We start from the raw sequence: 19387 nt of genomic DNA, 5'->3' as shown, positions 1-19387 counted from the left end.
TCTCCTCCCCCAGAAACCAACCAACCAACCCTATATATATATAAGTGGCAAAAATATTACATGAGGCGTCATAGCAAATCAATAAATTTTTTGAAAGCCAAGAAAAGTGGCACAACTCTAAGAATTAATTAATAATTACCTGATAACACTTCACATTCGACGAGAACAGAATTACATGTCCGTATTACTACTGTATCGACTATGAAGAAATTTACTGGAAAAATTGCTTACTTAAGTTTAATTGACATTTAGACTCTTTCAACACAAGTTTTATAGAATTCTTCAAGTCGATTTATCTCAAGTATTATATTTTTGAGTTGTGTCACTGTTCTTGACGGGGTGTGGTACATTATACTGCCCAGCTCTTTGTAACACCAACCACACCGTCGTCGCCTGTGTTTTTGTAATAAATAATCAAACGAAATTATGATTGTATTTTAAACATATTTTAATTTTTTTAACTATAATTATCCGTCCATTGTTCGGCGTTTCTGAAAGAAAAAAGAAAAAAACTAATGGAGCCTCGAGTATTCTGTTCTAATTTGTAGTTTCCAAACGAAATTTCTGGTTATGAAGACGCAGATGAAGAAAATATCCCCCAGTGATTAAACAGCGATGGCTACTAACCGGGATTGGAGAGTCTGAGTGACGCGGATGTACTAAACAGCGTGTGATCGGTGGAGGAAGACAACGAAGACGAGGCGATCGAAACCGAGCGAGGTGGCGCAGTCGTTAGCACACTGGACTCGCATTCGGGAGGACGACTTGCTTCCACAATCCGACGAGACCGGTCACCTCACAGTTTGGTCTCTGCCCCCAAATCAACCCCAACTCAACGAACCGATCAAAGAACACATTGTCACGCACCATGAGATGCGGTAATGTATTTACTTGTCATTAGAGTATTCCAGATAAAATTCGTGCGAATATATCGATGTTTTGACTCTCCGGAAAACGAGAACCGTCGTCAGTAAAAGTGAATGAAAACAAACATAAAAACTGTACGATTATTTTAGGAAAGCGATACGAAATACTGTGTGTTTTAAGTGTAATTTTGTAAATAATTTGTCAGTTGCCAACAGTAACGCGTCAGTGATTCAGTGGGGTTTCAAATTTAACACGTGTGTGTGTGTGTGTTGTTTTTTTTAATATAATAAACAGCAGTTTCCGTATAAATGCCCAGTTACCAGCGTTTTACTGTTAGCCGTGGAGCCTCGACTCTGCGTTAACCTGACTAATAGAGAGCCGCATGTACATAAAGGGTGGCCGAGAATGAATTGCCAATATTGAGGGATATTACAGGGAATAGCATTCGAAGCACAAAAGTCTAGTAAATATGGGCTCTCAAATTCGTACCTTAACTGGTATGAGTAGTTGTTCAGTACAAGACATGTTTCACAGCAGCGAAGATGAACAAGTGCCCATAGCTCTTAAGGAATGCATTTTAGAATCCACGTTTACTAGACTTTTGTGCTTCGAATGCTCGTCCCTGTGACATCCCCGAGTACTGACAATAGAGGGATTAAACTATACGCACCTAGATTTCATGTTTATATCTATTATAAACAACATTCGTTTACTCAGGATATCAATTAAGTTATTCAATGTTTAACCTGCATTGCTTACAAAACCACACTGCAATGGGACACAAACGTTTTATGTTAATTCCAGTTGACATAATCATTATTTCCTTCAACCGCAGCCCGTTGAAGAGGCGACTATAGATTCGTTGTGAGAGCATTTCACTTTTTTAGTCGTAAAGATGGAATGATGTTTCAGCACCATACTAATGAAAAAATAACTTCCACGCTTTTCGATAAGTAAATGACCCACCCTCCCAAATGGGGCAGCGAAACCATTTTACCCATACTTCCTTTGAAGTCCGCATTTTATTTTGCTCTGTTTTGTTTCAGGATAAGCTCTGAGAAGAGTTTCTTCCGTTCTCGTCTGCAGACTATGTGATGGGAGATAACAATGTATACAAGGAAGCTCTTATCATAAGCGCACGACAAACTGCAGATAACCGTAGCTGATGTATCCGATTATTCGGTTTCCTGTTCGTCTTTCCAACACTCTTGTCAGTGACAAAAGTTTAGCTGAGGAAACAGACCTTCTAGACGGGTCTATTATGCCGTAGAAGACATAAGAACGCTTGGTTAGCGTATATAGGCCTAGTACGAGTTTCTAAAAGTTACGTACAATAAAAAAAAAAGTTTTAGAGGCGCACCACGAAGAAATTTATATTTTGCTCATTCAGTATGTGTCATACTTGAAGTTTAGGACTGCTTGGTAGCTGTGTAAAAATGAGCTTAATTAACAGTTACGGAATCTACTACAGCGCTCCCTGTTTTGAGGAAGAAACTTACATGTATTTTATTTTTTTGTAAACCACAATAGAAGTATATGACAAATTAGGCAGAACTTTATACTGTTTAATTTAAAAAATCAAAAGCCTTTGGCAAAGCCAATCTTTAAATATTCTCTCATTATGCAAAATTTTCCAAGCTAGTGCTTTAAGTATTGTGGATAACTGGTTACAGTTTTCAAAAATATTTCAGAAAAAAAGAAACTGTTTAGGATCGAGGATAAAAACTGTTTTCTTAGTCTTTATTCATTCTGTACAACCCGTGTCTCTAGGCGACCGGGCGAAGTAAATATTCGTAAACATGTGTTTAATATTAATTGTAAGGAACACAGGCAGTTATAGGAAGATCGAACAACAACAAAAATAACGGAAATGTTATTGCGATCGATGAAGTTCGCATTTGATACACGTGAAATATTTCGCACGGAAACGGAGAATAAGACGAATGAAGGTACAAGGTGTCTAAAATATTTATCTGCTGCACCTGCTACATTAGTACGACGTTTAGAGATTCACAGTGTGTGCACATACACTGAGAAAGTAGGTCTTCTATCACGTGTTCTGTCGTTCATTTTGAAGCACAAGTATTCAATTATTAACTCCACGACAAGAAACTGTATAAGCAAATCTTACTTTTATCGCCTACGTTTAGAGAGATTTTCTCTATCATGACGCACGTGGCTACGTAGTTTAGCAACGTTTCGCAGTCAGGTCGCTTTAAATCTGCAGACAGGCTGGTGGAAGCATCACCCCGACCTTTTGTATCTTCGACGTCGAACGTAGTGAATACAGTTACAGCCGGAATAAGTTGGCACTGCGTCTGATGAGGCCCTTTGGGTAGCAACCGACCCACCGTCAACGAAATTTAAGAACAGCTGTGTAAAATGCAGCGGACAGCAGTCCCTGGGTGTAGAACAGGAAATGACTTACGACTCTCGAACAGACGTGTAGTGCATCTGCGTAGGCATGTTGCAACGCCGCTGGTTCCGAACGCACTGCCTAAGGCCAAGCGGCGCTGTTATCGGCCGATAACGCCGACAGGCGGCAAATCAGTACCTCTGCGTCACCAGTGTAGTCTAATAGCTTGGCCACACGCGAGCGGATTCCTGCGACGGCCCAGAACTGTAGGTCAGTTCTGCGGATATTTCTGACAGATCCGGCCTGGCGATTCAGGCCTGTCGTATTCCACTAACGTACAAGCCCCACCGGTGTGGTCTCTTATCATAGATCTGCCCAGACGCCGGGTCCCTTCCTAAGTGGCGAAAATCAGCAGAGTTTCGCCATTTATCTGCGGACCCAGGGCGACTCAGTATTATTTTAAGGCTTTTTTTGTAGTGCATTTTTGGATTTTGAAGCTGTTCTGACTAGGCGAAACTAGTTTCGTCCGGCCACAACAGTGTGTTCTTTGATTTCTATGGAAGAAAACTCATCAAATTAGAACGCGTGAAATATTCGTTCACCTTATTACATAAACGTATAAAAGATTTACATAACTTCAACACTCCTCTTTGCCCAGGAGTACTTGTTAATTTACAACTGACATTGACTTGTAAAGCATCACTTGGTACATTAATTAACAAGCAGTTTTCTTGCCATACAATGTTCAACACGAAATGCAGATAGCCTTTTCAGACGAATCACATTTTATCCTCCATCGGACAGATGGCCGTTTGCATGAAAGATGTGAAACGCCTGACAGCAAACACGCTATGACAATCGTCGGAATGGTCCAGGTCGAAGGGCATTCCCTGGGTGACCTCGTCACTCAGCAAAGCACAAGTACTCATCTATCCTCCGGACTTTGTCCACCCCTACTTGCAGTTATTTTTCGACGGCACCTAAAGCAGGATCATGCTGTGTGTCACACAGCTCTGAACGTACGTGGATGGTTCGAAGAGCATCATGACGAGTTTACTGTACTTCCCTGGCCACCAGACTCCCCGCACTTAAACCCAGTCGAGAATCTGTGGGACTACCTCGATCGAGATGTTCCCACCATGGGTCCTCAACCGAGGAACGTAGTACTGTTAGCCGTGGCAGTGGAGTCGGCTCGGCCCCACATCCCTGTCTGTACCTTTTCAGAGCCTCACTGACTCCCATCCTTCACGTATAGCAGCGGTCCGTACTGCGAAAGGTGGTTATTCAGGCTTTTGACAAGTCGTGACAACGTGACTGGACAGTGCATTCTTCAAGCCAGACCAATGGTGTTTTATTTCAATAAAACGAAATTGGTTTGATGAAAAAATATCATTTCTTGTAGTTTCAAAGATGGATTTAAAATGCTTTCAGTAATTATAAAGCAACTACAAATTAAGAATTTATATTCTAAAGCTTTGTTTCAAATTCTGGAACCTAGATTTGTAGCACTTTGATGCACAGTTGGGATACCATCTGTAAATGTTTCTACTATATCTCTGCACGCCATAGATCTGTCGTTCTTGTTCACTTAATGTTCATCTGTCAGTTTCTAAAAACACATTCCAAACACTATTTTCTATGTTCGGTTTGGTCTCGGCTAGTGGAAATCGTAAGTCATGCAGCAAGTTTATTCAGTTCCTCACTTTTGCTCTCATTGTTAGGTCTATCATACTCGTAGATGAAAATCCACTCACATATTAAGTTGTGACGAATGGAGTCAGAATTATTACGTATTTCCGACAGTAATGTGTACTCGCCACCAACGTTTCACCAAAATGTTGCCAGTTATGTTTCATCGAAACCTACACTCCTGGAAATTGAAATAAGAACACCGTGAATTCATTGTCCCAGGAAGGGGAAACTTTATTGACACATTCCTGGGGTCAGATACATCACATGATCACACTGACAGAACCACAGGCACATAGACACAGGCAACAGAGCATGCACAATGTCGGCACTAGTACAGTGTATATCCACCTTTCGCAGCAATGCAGGCTGCTATTCTCCCATGGAGACGATCGTAGAGATGCTGGATGTAGTCCTGTGGAACGGCTTGCCATGCCATTTCCACCTGGCGCCTCAGTTGGACCAGCGTTCGTGCTGGACGTGCAGACCGCGTGAGACGACGCTTCATCCAGTCCTAAACATGCTCAATGGGGGACAGATCCGGAGATCTTGCTGGCCAGGGTAGTTGACTTACACCTTCTAAAGCACGCTGGGTGGCACGGGATACATGCGGACGTGCATTGTCCTGTTGGAACAGCAAGTTCCCTTGCCGGTCTAGGAATGGTAGAACGATGGGTTCGATGACGGTTTGGATGTACCGTGCACTATTAAGTGTCCCCTCGACGATCACCAGTGGTGTACGGCCAGTGTAGGAGATCGCTCCCCACACCATGATGCCGGGTGTTGGCCCTGTGTGCCTCGGTCGTATGCAGTCCTGATTGTGGCGCTCACCTGCACGGCGCCAAACACGCATACGACCATCATTGGCACCAAGGCAGAAGCGACTCTCATCGCTGAAGACGACACGTCTCCATTCGTCCCTCCATTCACGCCTGTCGCGACACCACTGGAGGCGGGCTGCACGATGTTGGGGCGTGAGCGGAAGACGGCCTAACGGTGTGCGGGACCGTAGCCCAGCTTCATGGAGACGGTTGCGAATGGTCCTCGCCGATACCCCAGGAGCAACAGTGTCCCTAATTTGCTGGGAAGTGGCGGTGCGGTCCCCTACGGCACTGCGTAGGATCCTACGGTCTTGGCGTGCATCCGTGCGTCGCTGCGGTCCGGTCCTAGGTCGACGGGCACGTGCACCTTCCGCCGACCACTGGCGACAACGTCAATGTACTGTGGAGACCTCACGCCCCACGTGTTGAGCTATTCGGCGGTACGTCCACCCGGCCTCCCGCATGCCCACTATACGCCCTCGCTCAAAGTCCGTCAACTGCACATACGGTTCACGTCCACGCTGTCGCGGCATGCTACCAGTGTTAAAGACTGCGATGGAGCTCCGTATGCCACGGCAAACTGGCTGACACTGACGGCGGCGGTGCACAAATGCTGCGCAGCTAGCGCCATTCGACGGCCAACACCACGGTTCCTGGTGTGTCCGCTGTGCCGTGCGTGTGATCATTGCTTGTACAGCCCCCTCGCAGTGTCCGGAGCAAGTATGGTGGGTCTGACACACCGGTGTCAATGTGTTCTTTTTTCCATTTCCAGGAGTGTATTTTTTTGTGTATTGTCTTCACAGTTTCCAAGAAATTTTTCTCTGGCTCGAATCTCATTAACGAAACATTCCACCATTCACTGAAAACGGTGTTAGAACCGAAGAAATTATTTCTCGGCTTTTCAAATCGGAAAGATATTAGATAACAGAAATTATTTTCACGACACACATTAACTTATTTCATATCTGAATGAGCACTTACATCCATCATCTCTGTCAGTTCTAGAAACATTGACACGTCCGTAATTTCAACCTTAGACTGAAAAAGCTCCAATATGCGAAAAAACTAGTAACCTCTTGTTGTGTTAAAACATTAATCATATTTCCTTTATTTATTTCTCCAAGGAAATCCACAGCGCATCCAATTTTGATAACACTTATTTTACCCACGTGAAACGGAGCCACGTTTTGTGAGGGTTGTACACAGTGTGTAGTACCCTTTCAGAATGAACACTTACGTATTTTTGAATTATACAGCGCATACATAGGGCACGCGTAACACAGCGATTTTTTTTAAAAAGTACAAAAGAAATATTCGCCGAACGCATCGTTCATCAACATGCACCGCAGCATTAAACAATTAACGACCACAAAGCGAGTCCCCAACATTAAAGTTTGGAAGAGCAATCGGACGATGGATTTTTTTAAAATCCGAAACCAGTGACGGTTAAATGTAAATAACTTTTATACCATAATAGCGGCTGGTTGCTATATTTAGGTTACAATTCTTATACTTCTGCTACAGCCACGTCTCTCATAATGTCTATTTTCGACAAGATAGCTAATACGCAGCAGCTCTGACCTTCTGTACCTCCACTGTCATTTCGCATTCACTGTTTACTGAGCGGCGAAGAAGCTAGCTTGGCACCGTTCCTATCTTACCGCAAGAATGCAGTGTGGTCGTCGATGTTGGAACGCTAGCGAATGTAATACACACTCTGTATACGATAAATGTGCGGGAAGAAACACTGCTGACCGCAAAACATAGCCGCCATTCTTATAGCTTTTTTTTCCAAAAATGTTATTGTGCAATGCACAGCATTTAGCATTCCCTAGCGCTTTTAACAGCACTAGGCCTATGGTGCACTAGACACAAGGCTTTCGGTGCCTCAGACACCGATCATCTGGTTTACCGGTCAAACTTAGTGGTTTTTCAGTGCTGTTTTATGTCTCAGTGATAAAAGATTGGATTGATTTCTCACATACAGAATGCAGCTTAAAGAAAGATAAATCTCATCCCTGTGCTCCAACGTGAATTATTTACGGCATTGCAGCAGCAGAATATCGTGTCAGAAAAGAAAGTCAAGTCTAGAGTGGTAAAAGAAGATTCTACGTAGGGCAAGTTAAAACCATAAACTTGCACATGGGAGTAGAGCACTACGCAAACACGCTTCTCGGACAGATTCAAATCTTGAACTTCTCACTACTATTAGTAGACTCCACAGAGCGTCTCTCATGGTACGGGAGGAACACCTCCAGCGGAGCAGATATAGTGGGAAATTTAACTTCTTCGAAGCCTTTACGTTGTTAATGAGATCGTCACACAGAACTAACACAGCGCAAATTCCTCAAGAATAGTAGAAAATTTGTGTCTACATAATGGTTCAAATGGCTCTGAGCACTATGGGACTCAACTGCTGAGGTCATCAGTCCCCTAGAACTTAGAACTACCTAAACCTAACTAACCTAAGGACATCACACACATCCATGCCCGAGGCAGGATTCGAACCAGCGACCGTAGCTGTCGCGTGGTTCCAGACTGAAGCGCCTAGAACCGCTGGGCCACGCCGGCCGGCTGTCTACATAATAAGTGAACTTTGAAAACTACAAAACCTCATAAGCCACGGAAGAATCTCCGTCGATGAATAAAAGGTTGGTTATGTGACAGGGTATGGGGCTAGTGGAATCGAAGGTGTATTGCACGATTTCGCTTTTAGTCCTGTAAAAAGGCAGGTCAGCAATCTCGATAATCTAATCCAGAGTTCCAAGTTGTCTTTAATTATTAAATTTATCGGTTTCCTCCAAAGATAGAAGAGTGAATCGTCTATTACATTTTGAACGGACGACAGATCGAACGTCTATATCACATTGGCGTAGTGAACCTTGCGCATGAACTGCCCTAAAAAGAAGGAACATTGTTTTACACCTCTCGTCGCCGACAAGGTTACTAGAGAAGGAGCGCAACATCGAATTAGTGAAGGAAACCAACCGTGGCGTTTTCATTGGAACGGTTTCGGCATTTGCCTTAAGTGATTCAGGGGAAATCACGGGAAACATGAATCTGGATGGTCGGACGGGGATCTGAACTACCGTCTTCCCGGCTAACAATTGCTGAGCGTCCGCAGCTCGTGGTCGTGCGGTAGCGTTCTCGCTTCCCACGCCCGGGTTCCCGGGTTCGATTCCCGGCGGGATCAGGGATTTTCTCTGCCTCGTGATGACTGGGTGTTGTGTGATGTCCTTAGGTTAGTTAGGTTTAAGTAGTTCTAAGTTCTATGGGACTGATGACCATAGATGTTAAGTCCCATAGTGCTTAGAGCCAATTGCTGAGCAATGCGCTGCCTCACTTGGTATGAACGGGCCATTAGGTGGAGAGCGTCTTGGAAGAGATATGGCATTACGGAACGATGCTCAAAGTTAATTGAACTAATCTGGTAAGAAACGAGGACGTTGTTCGTAGAATCGGCGCGGGAAGTAAAATGTGGCAGACACTAACTGGAAGAAGGGCCAAAATGGCATTTAAAACTTCACGGAATAAATTCTATGGTACTAGAAAGCCGTAGGAGCAAATGTAGAAAGGAAAGGTAGAGTTCATAATACAAGAGGTGTTTCACAAGGTCTCTTACAGGCTTCTAAGGGTTGCCGAAGGCCATCTGTTGGTAAAGTTTCGACGTGTGGCCCATGTGCAGAAATGAACCGTTTGCATATAAAATTTTAAGATCGAATCACTTCCAGACCTCCAACTCCACGCTGAGCGCACAAGCTGGGGGAGAGTGCCGTCATCAGCCCGTGTTGTAATTATATTTTCGTCGTACAGCATTTCCATCCTACTACAAGAATGGCTGTGAGAAACTGGTACGTTCGCAGCTAGGGGTGTTGAGTGAGGTGCTTAACGTACATACTGCACTCTCGACTTCGTCACGTAGAATAGAACCCAACAGCGAGCACTCTTAAACATTGCCCGTACGTCGGGCCCCTGTTGAGCATGTTGTCTCCATTGCCCGCGAGATCTGAAAGTGATCCAATCTTCAAACTTATTTTACATCCAAATGGTACATTTCTAGAAACGTGTTTCTTATAAACACTTTATTTACTACAACCCCCAGAAGCCTGTAATAGGGCTCGTGAAACACTCTGCATACCATGCATAGTCGAAGACGTTGAGCTGAGGTGCTACATCTACATCTACATTTATACTCCGCAAGCCACCCAATGGTGTGTGGCGAAGGGCTTTACGTGCCACTGTCATTACCTCCCTTTCCTGTTCCAGTCGCGTATGATTCGCGGGAAGAACGACTGCCGGAAAACCTCCGTGAGTGCTAGAATCTCACTAATTTTACATTCGTGATCTTCTCGGGAGGTATAAGTAGGGGGAAGCAATATATTCGATACCTCATCCAGAAACGCACCCTCTCGAAAACTGGACAGCACGCTACACCGCGATGCAGAGCGCCTCTCTTGAAGAGAGTCTGCCACTTGAATTTGCTAAACATCTCCGTAACGCTATCACGCTTACCAAATAACCCTGTGACGAAACGCGCCACTCTTCTTTGGATCTTCTCTATCTCCTCTGTCAATCCGACCTGGTACGGATCCCACACTGATGAGCAATACTCAAGTATAGGTCGAACGAGTGTTTTGTAAGCCACCTCCTTTGTTGATGGATTTCATTTTCTAAGGACTCTCCCAATGAATCTCAACCTGGCACTCGTCTTACCAACAATTTTATATGATCATTCCACTTCAAATCGTTCCGTACGCATAGTCACAGATATTTTACAGAAGTAATTGCTACCAGTGTTTGTTCCGCTATCATATAATCATACAATAAAGGATCCTTCCTTCTATGTATTCGCAATACATTAGATTTGTCTACATTAAGGGTCAGTTGCCACTCGCTGCACCAAGTGCCTATCCGCTGCAATTTTCTAATGCTGCAACTTCTCTGTATACTACAGCATCATCCGCGAAAAGCCGCATGGAACTTCCGACACTATCTACTAGGTCATTTATATATATATTGCGAAAAGCAATGGTCCCATAACACTCCCCTGTGGCACGCCAGAGGTTACTTTAACGTCTGTAGACGTCTCTCCATTGAGAACAGCATGCTGTGTTCTGTTTGCTAAAAACTCTTCAATCCAGCCACACAGCTGGTCCGATATTCCGTAGGCTCTTACTTTGTTTATAAGGCGACAGTGCGGAACTGTATCGAACGCCTTCCGGAAGTCAAGAAAAATAGCATATACCTGGGAGCCTGTATCTAATATTTTCTGGGTCTCATGAACAAATAAAGCGAGTTGGGTCTCTCACGAGGGCTGTTTCCGGAATCCATGTTGATTCCTACATTGTGGTGAAGAGGTTGGCACAGGAGAGAGAACAGTGGCGGGCCGCATCAGTTCAGTCCAAAGACTGATGACGAAAGTTCTTGTTAGGGTTATCAGGCACACTGATCAAGTGACGACTACCCAAACGAGAAACCGCAATTGTGTAATACAAAACAACTAATATCCAGTGGGAAAGGTAGCGTAGATCTCACCGTCTGAACAAATTTTCGTGTCTCTATTACAGCAATTTCCTCCCCCCTTCTTCACTCTGTACATTTACCTAGGTAAATGTTACGAGCTTACTGTTACAGAGGAATGTTGGCGCCGACACTACCACCTCGTCCGCCCTGCTTAAAACTTTTCAGATGCGCCGCTCACGCACGTTTTGATGTTTTCCACGATAGCATTTAAGACCAGCTCATTTAGATCGGCAGTACCGCTGCAGACTAGGGCTACTGGCTGGATCAGCAGACGGAGAGAGGGATCCTGCCTTGGAGTTGGAGCGTCGCGCAGTTTGGGGTTTAGCGGCGCGAGTTAAGCCGGGGACGCCCGGTGTGGTCGGTGCTCCAATCAGCGCAGCCCAGCCCCGCCGTAATCGCCCGCACCTTAACCGGCGAATTCGCGTGTGCCTCAAGTGCGGGAGGCGCGGGCAGATACGGGCCAGCAGCTGCCGCTCTCCGCGGTTCAGAAAGTTGTTCGCTAGGAGTCAGAAGAATTATTCAGCAACTGCCACATAACGCAAAATGTCTGACAGGTAGAAAATCGAATCTAAAATACACCTTACTTAACTCTACAGCAATGTATAAAGTAGTAACTGATGAGAAATTAGAAGCACATCTTAATGATAGCAATACGTAATTATCTCATTGAAAGGCAAAGAATTCTCGTTTTTCAATGATTATTGTTCTGCTTAACTTAATGTGCTTATTGTTCACTAGTCAGTTTCATTAAGTTGCCGTGGCAGTGGCCAGGGGCAGAGGACGTCCTTGTACAGTGAATTCCTCTGACAGTGAAGATGTAGACGACGTAGAAAATGTGAATAAAAAGCCACGAAGAACTGTGCTGCAACGAGTTTCAGAAATTAGGTCTTACATTGTTGACCAACTGTCAAAAATTTGTTGAGGCAAGGAGTGCCTCAAAATGTAGCAAACCCGGCTGCGCCGGCCAGTGTGGCCGAGCGGTTGGTTCTAGGCGCCTCAGTCTGGAACCAGGCGACCGCTACGGCCGCAGGTTCGAATCCTGCCTCGGGCATGGATGTGTGTGATGTTCTTAGGTTAGTTAGGTTTAAGTAGTTGTAAGTTCTAGGGGACTGATGACCTCAGATGTTAAGTCCCATAGTGCTCAGAGCCAAACCCAGCTGCAATTCCTACATAAGAGACGCATATCAAATGTGGTATGTATTCATGTATTGTGAAAGGTAATTGTTTTGAAGCTTATCATAAAACGCACCGAAAAGATCTATTTACAGCCAGCAGCAAATTGTTACCTGTCTGACTAGTACGTTTTCATGGTAACTCGGGTCCACATTTGTGGGCTTACGTTTATGCCTTAGTGAATCATCAAAATTATTTCATTTGCGTCATGCTCGTTCATTAGTTCGCTTGAAAATATGAAAAGAAAAATTAACTGCTAATTTTTATCTGAGAAGTGAAGAGGTTAAAGCAATCTGCCATTCACTGCACAAGATAGGAATTCTACCGACGTCATCCTGAAAGGCAATGTGAATTTTAAAGAGGAGACTAAGACACGATGAAAGAGACTTTTTAAAAAATTCAGTCCTACAAAGGTGCCGCTTGTTTAAAACCGAAAATTCCCGAATCACAAATAGCGAAGGAAGTGAGTTAACCTGGAACGCATATTACGAGACAGAAGTTGGAGAAAACTTGCAGGACGTAAGAACAGAGTGGAAGAGTGAGGGCGCCGCAATCGAGAATAGACCAGCGCGCAGCGAACGGCAGTGTTAAGGTGGGTTCACACTTCACGTTACGTCACCATTACGCCGTAGATTCTCCTCTGTAGCTCTCTGTGGCACTCATACACGCCGTCAAAGGAAGGACATCGACACGTGACGTCAGCGTTACCAAAGGTTTCTCGGGAAGAATGTTTCGATGGGCCACAGTGTAGCGTACTTGACGGACAACTGTCACATTAAGTACACAGTGTGGACTAATACGAAAGTATTCCCCACTGACTGCTATCGCGAGAAGGTCTTAATATGTGCTGGGAGACATTACTACGTTAAAGTACTATATATTTTACATACTGAAAGAGTACATTGCAAAATAAACTATACATATCTTGTTCAATGTGTTATACTCAAGATTTTTTCAGTGGAATAGCGAGAAGAACAGCCGCGGGTAAAGCTGATGTGGCATGCAGGAGTTTAAAATCAGATTCGTAAGAAATTACCTACGAACAGCAGCTCAGTATGCATCTTGACATACTGTAGGCAAACCAACAGCTTCTGTCGAAGTGATATAGGACACCTAAATCTTTAGTTTCACTTCGTATTTTTATTTGTATCTTGCTTAACAGGTAAAAAACTGTTGTTTAGAAACTCTGAAATATTTACAGAACGATGACTCCTCCTCTTCCAGAACTTTGTAAAGAGTGTGGAGCTCACTTTCACAGTCTAGATTTTATTTTTTTATTTTTTACATTTATCTAATCCAGACTCTTTTTGCTCTCTGTTCCTCATCATCAAGTGCAACAGCAATCAGTGCAAACTGCTTTAAACTGAATTTCGGCTTTTTATGACTGTCTACCGCGAACTACGAAATAGCGCCTCTAGTGGGTATTTTATGAACCAGCTCTAACGTCACGGCGTTCTTTCGACGTTTACGTGCCGTGTAATATGACTGCTCAGAAATTCCTTTGACTGTCGGCGTTCAAAAACGTGACGGTTACGTTACGGTGACGTTCCGGCAAGTGCGAATCCGCTTTTATAGTAGCAGACGAGGTGCACATCCATCGCCGCGGGCGCTGCCGCGTGTCAGTGGCTTTGTTCTGAGCAACAGACGAGAGCCCGCCTTTAGCAGCACGCATGTAAAGCTCGCTCACGCCGCCGCGCTCCACACAAGCGGCACATTAAAACCAGCCGCGCTCTTTTCCGCTAGTCTGTACAAGGATGGTGCAAAAAAAATGGCTCTGAGCACTATGGGACTTAACTTCTGAGGTCATCAGTCCCCTAGAACTTAAAACTATTTAAACCTAACTAACCTAAGGACATCACACACATCAATTACCGAGGCGGTCGCGCGGTTCCAGACTGTAGCGCCTAGAACCGCTCGGCCACCTCGGCCGCAAGGATGGTGCAGTCTAGAGCAGTTGTAGGAAGAAATGGTTGCGGGAAAGGTCTACACCTACATACAAAGGATGATAATAAAGTTTTAATTACTACCTCAAGAAAAACCTATGTAACTAATTTGTTAGTTTGCAGGTACAGTTAACGTCTGCAGTTCTGGTGCACTCTGAAATGCCGAGGCCTCAGTACTGTAGAGCGCTGAAGCCAGAACAAAAGGGTGCACGCCATCTACACTTTACCGATTGTCTGTGAGACAGCACTGCGCCGCCGGGATTCCAGTATGTGCCAGGACTGCAGACGTGAACTGTACTTACAAACAAACTAGAACTTAAATCCCTAACTCAATCCAGGATGCCTCAAAATAATGTACAGATTCTTTGAAATTAAGCAGCTCTTTAGCAGATACGAATGAAAAATTGTTGGTGTCATATACTTTTAGGTGTACCTTACACTGAAGTGACAAAAGTCGGCCGCTGTGACCGAGCGGTTCTAGGCGATTCAGTCGGGAACTGCGCTGCTGCTACGGTCGCAGGTTCGAATCCTGCCTCGGGCATGGATGTGTGTGTGACGTCCTTAGGTTAGTTAGGTTTAAGTAGTTCTAACAAGGGAACCTCCCCACCGCACCCCCCTCAGATTTAGTTATAAGTTGGCACAGTGGATAGGCCTTGAAAAACTGAACACACATCAATCGAGAAAACAGGAAGAAGTTGTGTGGAACTATGAAAAAAATAAGCAAAATATACAAACTGAGTAGTCTATGTGCAAGATAGGCAATATCAATGCTTCTGTAAGCTCATGAGCGCCGTGGTCCCGTGGTTAGCGTGAGCAGCTGGGGAACGAGAGGTCATTAGTTCAAGTCTTCCCTCGAGTGAAAATTTTACTTTCTTTATTTTCGCAAAGTTATGATCTGTCGTTCGTTCATTGACGTCTCTGTTCACTGTAATAAGTTTAGTGTCTGTGTTTTGCGACCGCACCGCAAAACCGTACGATTAGTAGACGAAAGGACGTGCCTCTCCAATGGGGACCGAAAACATTTGATCGCTAGGTCATAGGTCAACCGATTCCTCCACAGGAAAACACGTCTGATATATTCTATACGACACTGGTGACGGCATGTGTGTCACATGACAGGAATATGTTGTCGACCCACCTAACTTGTACACTTGGCGAATGGGTAAAAAGATTCTTCCACCTTGCCCGATTTAGGTTTTCTTGTGGATGTGATAATCACTCCCAAAAAACTAATGGAAACATAAGAGTTTGTCACATAAAATGAAAACAAAAAATTAAAATTTTCACTCGAGGGAAGACTTGAACCAAGGTCCTCTCGTTCCACAGTTCCTCACACTAACCACGGGACCACAGCGCTCCTGTGCTCACATTATTCTTCATGTTGCCTATCTTGCGCATAGACTACTTAGTTTGTATATTTTGCTTATTTTTTCATAGTTCCACACAACTTCTTCCTGTTTGCTCGATTGATGTGTGTTCAGTTTTTCAAGGTCTATCCACTGTGCCAACTTATAACTATATCTGAGGGGGGTGTGATGGGGAGGTTCCCTTGTAAGTTCTAGGGGACTGATGACATCAGAAGTTAAGTCCCATAGTGCTCAGAGCCATTTCAACCATAACTGCAGATGGGCGTACTTTGTTGTAACTCGGTTCAGCTGAGCAGGAAATGTGAAAAGTGAGCCCGCTGGGTTCCAGTGTTACCGGATAGCGCTGGATGGCTGGCTAGCCGCGCCGGCTCGGCTGGCCACGGCCTGCCTGCTAATAGGGACTATTGATATTCAGAGCAGGCTGCTGCAGGCCATCGTCTCCGGAGCGTTTGCTGTGGCGGCGTGGGACGGCGGGAACAGTGGGAGGCGCGATCGCAGCTGACGTCACGGGCTGTGCAGCACGCATATCGGAACAATGACCACGCACAGGTAGTGTGGTCTCTAGAAATGCACCCACACACCTTCAGCCTAACTGTGCTGTTATCCGGCAAATTCTATACCTACGCAGTTATCTCAACTGAAGACGTGCAGGCGACATTTAGTTTTGCCCGCAGTTCCTTACTCAGTTCTGCTGCTGCGTGTAGTGGTTGTGACGATGAAGTGACAGGCTGACAGAAAAAAATCTGACCTGGCTATCGCGCACTGAGGAATTATATCTACACTACTGGCAATTAAAATTGCTACACCACGAAGATCACGTGCTACAGGCGCGAAATTTAACCGACGGGAAGAAGATGCTGTGATATGCAAATGATTAGCTTTTCAGAGCATTCACGCAAGGTTGGCGCCGGTGGCGACACCTACAACGTGCTGACATGAGGAAGGTTTCCAACTTTACCGATTGTCTGTGAGACAGCACTGCGCCGCCGGGATTTCAGTTTGGGCCAGGACTGCAAACGTGAACTGTACTTACAAACAAACTAGAACTTAAATCCCTAACTCAATCCAGGTCCCCATGTCGAATGCATCCGCAATAGTTTCACAAGGAGTCAGCAGAAATCCGTTCGCCGTGCAGCTCGACAGCTCAACATACCCTCTATGTCCGTCTGGCGTGTGTTGCGTTTACGTTTATACATGAAACCACACAAAACTCCGCTCGTCCAAGCTGTCCGTGAAGGTGACAAACAACTACGTGTGGAGTTCTGTTAATTTCGTTGTTGGTACGGTGGAGGATGACACTTTTCTTCCACGCTTAATGTTTAGTGACGAGGCCACATTCCATTTAAATGAAAAGCTGAACAGTCATGATGTGAGAACATGGGGTACGGAACAACCAGATGAAGTTGTACAACACGAGGGGAGTCCTCCAAAATTAAAGGTGTTTTGTGCCGTTTCACGGGAAAAGGTGTATGGTCCATATTTCTTTGCCGAGAACACTGTTACATAAAGCACATATCTCAATATGCTTGAGAACCTTCTTTATACACAGTTGAAGACGGATTCGAACAACTCCATTTACCAACATTTGCCACTCTGGCATCTGGAAGTGTGGGAATTTTTAAATCAAACTGAACAATGGATCTGTCGCAGTAGACCAAATGATTCAGCCTTACATTACTGGCCTCCAAGGTCACCGGTATGACTGTATGTCATTTCTTATGGGGGTTTATGAAAGACTGTTTATGAGGCTCCCTTACCAACAACAATGAATGAACTGAGACATTGTTCATGAGGCTCCGTTACCAACAACAATGAATGAACTAAGACATTGCATAACAGCAGTTGTGGAGGCTGTAACTCAAGACATGCCCGCTGCAGTGTGGGAATAATTTGAATGCCGCATTGACATATGCGGTGCATCTCTAAGGGGACCATGATGAACACACATGAAAGGGTACGAAAGAAAACGGAGTTTCCCGTTCATTGGAAAACAAAATTCATTGTATATGTTTATTAGATCCAGAGATACAGACGTGCCAAATCGGATGATTCTTTCTGATACACCCTGTATGTTTATTTTTAAGGCACGAATCTGTAAAAACGGAACCCCTATAGTATCACTTGGTTGTCCGTCTGCCTGTTAAGCTCCCTTTTTATCTGGAACAGATCGGCGTATCAAGTTCAAACCAATGCCACATGGCGGTGTACAAAATTAAAGCTTCTAAGTCAATGTAGTCAAAAGATTCGGTAATTTATGTTACGTATTTTATTACTTGCAAATTTACTCATGAAAACCTATTGGGTACGTCCCGTTGACCTGGAATCACGAAATTCCGCAAGAAGCAAGGTTTCACAGTGCAAGTAAAGTAAAAACTCTGTAACTACATTACATAGAAGTATCATTTGGAATTTGATAATACATTGCATTCATCATCCGTCAGACGCATAATAGACGAAGATTACTGCATGCAAAAATAAAATGTGAGTTGCAATTATGTTTGGCAAGTAAATAAAAAAAATGTTTTGTTAAATCTTCTCTCTGCACACAATATAAACTGAGGTCCCGGCGCGCGGGATTAGCCGAGCGCTCTAAGGCGCTGCAGTCATGGACTGTGCGGCTGATCCCGGCGGAGGTTCGAGTCCTCCCTCGGGCATGGGTGTGTGTGTGTTTGTCCTTAGGATAATTTAGATTTAGTAGTGTGTATGCTTAGGGACTGATGACCTTAGCAGTTAAGTCCTATAAGATTTCACACACTTTTGAACATTTGAACTGAGGTCCCCTGCTCGTTTCGTTTCTAAGACTGGGCTGGTCCGCCAAGGGAAACTCCCATCTTTGTTCAGTTTTTGACGGATTATCCACTGGGCCAACTCACCATTAAATCTGAGTGAGGAGCTATGTGAAGTTTCTCCTGTGAGGAAATGCTGTAGAGATTTTGATACTGTCTTGGAATTTCTGGGACCAATATCTCGCCAGTTTCGATATCGACAACAGGCAAAAATCGTTCAGGTTCTCAGTTCCCAGAATGGACGAACTGTATGCGTACATAACAAATTCTGTATAGAACCCACAGTGCGCGAATATTACTCTGACTTGGTCAGTATTTATGTCCTCGCTAAAGAGAGCAGCACCGAGAACACTATTACGCGTGTAAATATTTCTGTCTCAATACCATTTTCGACTGGATGAACACGAACTTACCAAAAATACATCAAAATGCTTAGAAACTGTCCCTGAACAACCTCCGAATGAAGGGACCCGTAGTTTCCTGAACTTCGTTACAGAGTAATTGTATTTATTTTTGATTCCTTGGGCCCTTTTATCTTTGTATCTGTATTGCACTGAAAATACCTGCACAACAGTGCAACTTTCTACGGTGTGCTCCGTGTGTCTTCTTTGGAAATAACCTCGTTCCATTCCCTCACGTCACTTGCTTTTGGCAACAGGAGTGTCCACTTTACTTTTCGCACTCAAGTTTGCATTCAGCACTGCTCGGTTGTCTTTCGGTTTTTTGTTCCAGCAGTGTTAGCTCTACTTTATCGGAGATACACAGCAGTATGGAGATGTTTCCTAATGAAGAGGTAGCTGATATGCACCACATATGTGGGTTCACTGGACATGATGCAACACGATGCTATGCAGAGCTGTTC

The 19387-nt window shown here is 44.4% G+C and overlaps 1 protein-coding gene across 4 annotated transcripts in view; it reads right to left on the bottom strand.

Annotated features, from left to right (window-relative positions):
* LOC124605241 (transmembrane ascorbate-dependent reductase CYB561) overlaps positions 1-19387 on the bottom strand; it is a 299305-nt gene that overhangs the window by 67401 nt on the left and 212517 nt on the right. The window contains exon 1 of one of the 4 annotated variants that reach the window (XM_047136794.1): positions 3296-3351. The exons of the other annotated variants lie outside the window; for them this stretch is intronic. Coding sequence (XP_046992750.1) covers positions 3296-3333 — 38 coding nt within the window. The 5' untranslated portion in view covers positions 3334-3351. Of the gene's footprint in view, positions 1-3295; positions 3352-19387 lie in introns of those variants that run through there. 4 annotated transcript variants of the gene reach the window in all.

This window comes from Schistocerca americana, chromosome 3 (assembly GCF_021461395.2).
Source record: "Schistocerca americana isolate TAMUIC-IGC-003095 chromosome 3, iqSchAmer2.1, whole genome shotgun sequence".
NCBI lineage: Eukaryota > Metazoa > Arthropoda > Insecta > Orthoptera > Acrididae > Schistocerca > Schistocerca americana.
Note: the sequence above shows the minus strand (reverse complement) of the source record. Positions and strands in the feature narration are given on the sequence as shown.